The sequence below is a fragment of the Hipposideros armiger genome, unplaced genomic scaffold (genome assembly GCF_001890085.2).
Source record: "Hipposideros armiger isolate ML-2016 unplaced genomic scaffold, ASM189008v1 scaffold_167, whole genome shotgun sequence".
Taxonomy (NCBI): Eukaryota; Metazoa; Chordata; class Mammalia; order Chiroptera; family Hipposideridae; genus Hipposideros; species Hipposideros armiger.
In genome coordinates this window covers 2,231,455-2,236,519 of record NW_017731517.1, presented here as the reverse complement: position 1 = coordinate 2,236,519, position 5,065 = coordinate 2,231,455, and the positions used below count along the sequence as shown (strand labels likewise).

The window sequence follows — 5,065 nt, the reverse complement described above, 5'->3', positions numbered from 1 at the left end:
CTTAGTTCTCCGTGTACCTTCCCAGTCTTGCTTGCAGATGCTTCCTCCCGGGGTCTCAGCTCACTCTTCAGACCTCTTCTCTTCTCATCCAGTCTGTTGACGTTGAACATTACCTGTATTCTAACAACTTACAGATTTATACCTGCACCCAAACCTCTGCCCTGAACACTCCGTTAACTCCCTGCTTGGCATCTCCACTTGGCAGTCTTATTGGCATCTCAGGTTTAAACATGCACAAAACCGAACTTCTAATCTTCCCCAAAATCTCTTTGCAATTTTCCTCATCTCAATAAATGGCAACTCCAATCTTTCTGATTGCCAAACGCCTTGGGAATATCCCAGACTCCTCCTGGTCCTCATGCCTCATACCTTCTGATTCAGTAAGTCCCGCTGGTTCTCCCATCAAAATACATCCAGAATCCGACTGCTTCCACTAGACCACCTTGGTCTGAGACCCCATCATCTCTTGCCTAAACCTTTGCACTACCTGACCGGCCTCTGTGCTTCCACACTCACCCTTCTTCAGACTGCTCTCAACACAGCAGCTAACGTAGGTCGGATCATGCCGTTCTTCTTCTCAAAGCCCTCCATCACTTGCTGGGTCACTTGGTGAAAGCCAGAGTCCTTTCATAGCCTAACTAAGTGTTGAATAATCTGGCACCTTCTTAACTCTCTCACCTTACCTTCTACATTCTGTCCCTCACTCTCTCTGCTCCATTTATAGCGACTTCTCTTCCTTGAACGTAGAAGGCACACTGACACCTCGGGGCCTTTGCACTTACCACTCCCTGAGATGCTGCCTGGAATGCTTTTCCTCTTAGAAATCCACAGGACCCATTCCCTTACTGTTTTCAGATTCCCTGATCTAGTGTCTCCTCAGGGAGACCTTCCCTGACTAAATAAAATAGGAAGCCCTCTCTCATTCCTGCCCCCAAACCTCCCTTAGCTCCTTTTCTGGGCTCTGTTTCTCTCTATAGGACTTAACAGTGTCCAGCATGGTCTCTTCACTAGAAATAAGGACTTTCTTATGTTTAGTGCTGAAGCTTCCGCACCTTGAACAGACTGCATATAAGTGCTCAGTACATATTTGTTGAACAAATGATTGCTTCCTTCTTCTTGCAGGGTTTGGTATGCAGACCTCATAAATTCCCTTCCTTCAGCCTTAGCTTCAGTAGTTGGCAACCTGCAGACTTAGACTGCAGGTTTANTATAGCAATTTTGGTTTTAAAGTGAAGAATTATTAGTATACTTATATGCCTACTATTATAACAGATATACCTATGCATAAGAAATACACCCACCTTGAGATTCATAATTTTTAGTCCTATTGTACTTCTCAGAGAAAGACCAAGACTGTTGATCTCTGGATACCTATATAGTTACATTCGGTGAGAATTGTTTTCACGGGGAACTACTTAGAAACCCATATTCTTGGCCCCAGTCCAGAGGGACTGAATCTGGAACTCTGGGGTGGGGCCCAGCAATCTGCATTTGGACGAGCCCTCAGATTTGAGCATCACAGCTGTGGGCTAACAGGGGCAATATGCAGAGCTCCGAGCTTGTTAGGACTGAGCCCCGTGGTCACAGGATGGAGATAGCGCGCATCTCTGAGCTGCCATGCCAGAGCTCAGGGGTGACCAGCACGCGGCGCAGAGCCCAGGCAGTTCCTAGCATTTGTATACATGACGATGACATAGTGACGTGCTAATGACAGCCTATGAAGCAGGAAAAACTGGGGATGATTTTGTAAAGCCTTTCTGCCCTATTGAGTATTTAAGTCAGCAAAATCATTAAAGATTCTTCTATTGCTAGAAAATTTGGTTCACAGCTTGACTTCAGTTAAGGTGTGACCAAATCAAGGGAAATAATATACTAGTAATATAAGAAAATAATGTAAGAATATACTAGTAATAGTAAACAGCCAACATTTGTTTAGCACTGAGTGCCAGGCACTATTAATGAGCATTTTACATATATCTTAAATTAATTCCCACAGCAACACTGTAAAATAGAGTCCCCTCCCTACCCTCTTCTTTTTATGAGGAAACTAAGACATAAAGAGGTTGAGCAACTTGCCTGAGACCTCATGGATGCTGTTCAAAAATAGGTACTGAGTGTCGGAACTGTTTCCAGTGCTGGACTTCAAATTCAGGCCACTGGCTCCAAAGGGCATGCTTTTAACCATGTAAGGTAACAGTGTGCATACATGTTAAAACTCATATATAGTTATATTCTGCAGGTAAATGTGGAATGTATTTTGTGGAAGATAATGCTTCTGATGCAGTTGAAAGTTCGGTAAGTAGAAGCTTACGTTTGCACTAATTAAATCCAAACAGGTTCCCCAAATGTATAAATTCAGTGTCACCACAGAGCAGGTAGAACTATTAGAGTTCATTTATTGTCATTCTGTATAGATTTGTCAGAACGTTTTTTTAAATACAGTTTTGAAAAGAAGAACCTGCCATCTCTTCTGTCTTGAGTCACGGCAGTCAGCCCTTGAGTCAAATTCTCAGGTGCTCCTGCCATTTCAATTTTGGCCATTCTTTCCCATCACTGTCCCCTGTAGCCACCAGTAACCACTCCCTGCCACTCCCAGTTTACTGTCAAGCACATCTGCTTTCAAAAAGAAAGGAAAATCCTACATAATCGAATAACTTAAGTTATCCTGATACTCACATAGCTTAGTAATCATAAGTTTTATTCTTCTGGAAATACTGATATTAATCAGGAAATAACAAAGAGACTCTTACGTCACATTTTTTTTGTATAGTAAAGCTTTTTATCCATTTGGATTCATTTGTATGCCATTAAAATATTGTTTTGAAATCCTTGTAATAGGAGAAATAAAGCTTTTTGTTTCTGAAAAATTCTAAAGCCAGAAATTCCTAAGGATATACTTAATAAGATTATGTATGGTTTAATGGTGAATACATATTTGATTCAAAGAAACCGACTACAAATATAAAATTTAGTTGTAAAACTAATAATGTAAAAAAAAATCATTAAAAATGTTGAATATAGCCCCCCCAAATTGAGTAGGCATTCTTTCACGATTTAATACCAATTCCCCTAGCATTTATACCAGTTAGTAAAAGTATAGTTATGTTATTTTTCAAGATGTATCTTTTTAGCAATCAGGGAATTTAATAGTTGATATATGAGCCAACATTTTGCTGGGTCCAAAGATGACATTTTCTTCCTTTAAAACTTGCCTAAAACTACCCTTGTTTTTTAATAGACTGAAGGACCTTTCCTTCCTCTGTACTTTGTAGCATTTGTTCTTACTTCCTATGTGACATTTGCTATCTTGTGTTTTAGATGTGTGTACAAATATCTGTGCGTACTTTTTATCTTATAAAGATTTATTTTAGGCAGAACACCTTGCCTGTCGGTGCTAAATGTATGTCTGTTAACTTGTATGTTGAATGTTGAAGCTTAAACAAGGAGGATTTGATTTTAAGTATGAGAATATTACATTTTCATTAAAACATTTTATTTTCTTTGTAATGTATTTCCTAACTCTGCTTTTAAAAATTAGTTGGGACCCACAACAATGGTGAAACATACATAGAGCAGGCCAGAGTGTCACTTCTCCTCACCGCTGTTCTTCAAATTTCTCTTTATTTTTGACTCCTGGATATTTCATTTCCCTAACTTTCTTGTAAGGTCCACTATACATTTATAAGAATATTTTCCTAGTAGAAGAAATCAGTCTGAACAGGCTGCCTACTGTATGATTCCAACTATCTGACATTCTGGAAAAGGGAAAACTATGGAGACAGTAAAAAGATGCGTGGTTGTGCCGGGAGGGAGGGAGAACAGGGGGAGCCTAGGGGGATTTTAGGGCAGTGAAACTATTCTGTGTGATACTGTAATGGTGGATTTCTTAGACATTTGTCAAAACCTGTAGAACTATACAATACCAAGACTGAACCCTAATGTAAACTATGGACTTGATAGTCAGCAGTAATGTATCAATATTGGCTCATGAATTATAACAAATGCACAACACTAATGCAAGATGCTAACAATAGGGAAACTGGGATACAGAGAGGGGATACATGGGAACTCTGTGCTATCTGCTCAATTTTCTTAAACCTAAAACTGATCTGCAAAGTAGTCTATTAAGAAAGAAAAATAAAGTCTATTCATTTAAAAGAAAAAATCCTTAAATAGTATTCAGCATTTTGAAGTGTTTAGTAGTAGGAGGATTTTCAGGGAATTTGACCTGCCATCTTGGCACAAAAGGTAGACTTTGTATTGCATTTTGATATTTTTTAAAAATCTAAGATGAAAATGATTATTTATATTTCGTGTAAAGCAAATAATTTCATCTGTTTCCTCTGTGCTAGAGCCTTCAGGGAGACTTGGAACCAGCATCATTTTCCTGGACATATGAAGAAATCAAAGAAGTTCACAAGCGTTGGTGGCAGCTGAGAGATAATGCCGTGGAAATCTTTTTAACAAATGGCAGAACTCTCCTGTTAGCATTTGATAACACCAAGGTAAATTGGGCTTTATTAATAGATACATGAGTATTTCTTGAAGTGATCATGGAACCAGTGTAACTCTACTCATACTGCTCAAATGAAGGGTTAAGTTATTTAAACTTTCACTGAAAGTTTCTGAAATCAAATAAAAATTGCTTTATTTCGAAGTCCTAATTAAAGAAAACCCTTGGTTATATTAGGATTATTTTTGTCCTCCAAAACTGTATTAAATTTTGATTCCCCAAAGTGACTGTATCTGGAAAAAGTAAATGAATGAATTCCGAACCTACCTGAAAGGAGTGGTTTAAACTTTTAATAGATTCCACTTTTCACAAATCCTCTCTTGACTTCCCTCCTCCCCCATCCCTTCAGCTACTGTTTGTCTCCCCTGCTTTATAGAAAACCTCTTGGGAAAGGCTGAGTATGCCTGCCACCTCCAGCTCCTCCTGCGGTACTCTATGGAAATGCTCCAGGCAGAACCTTCTCACACTCCACCTAGAACCTCTCCAGTTAGGATCCCCAGTGACCTCCACATTGCTGAACCCTATGGTCCCTTTTCCTAGTCGTCTTCTTCC

At 39.3% G+C, this 5,065-nt stretch overlaps 1 protein-coding gene across 1 annotated transcript in view; it reads left to right on the top strand.

Moving 5' to 3' along the window:
* LYST (lysosomal trafficking regulator) overlaps positions 1–5,065 on the top strand; it is a 165,442-nt gene that overhangs the window by 104,874 nt on the left and 55,503 nt on the right. The window contains exons 36-37 of the mRNA XM_019651799.1: positions 2,240–2,295; positions 4,353–4,505. Coding sequence (XP_019507344.1) covers positions 2,240–2,295; positions 4,353–4,505 — 209 coding nt within the window. The remainder of the gene's footprint in view (positions 1–2,239; positions 2,296–4,352; positions 4,506–5,065) is intronic.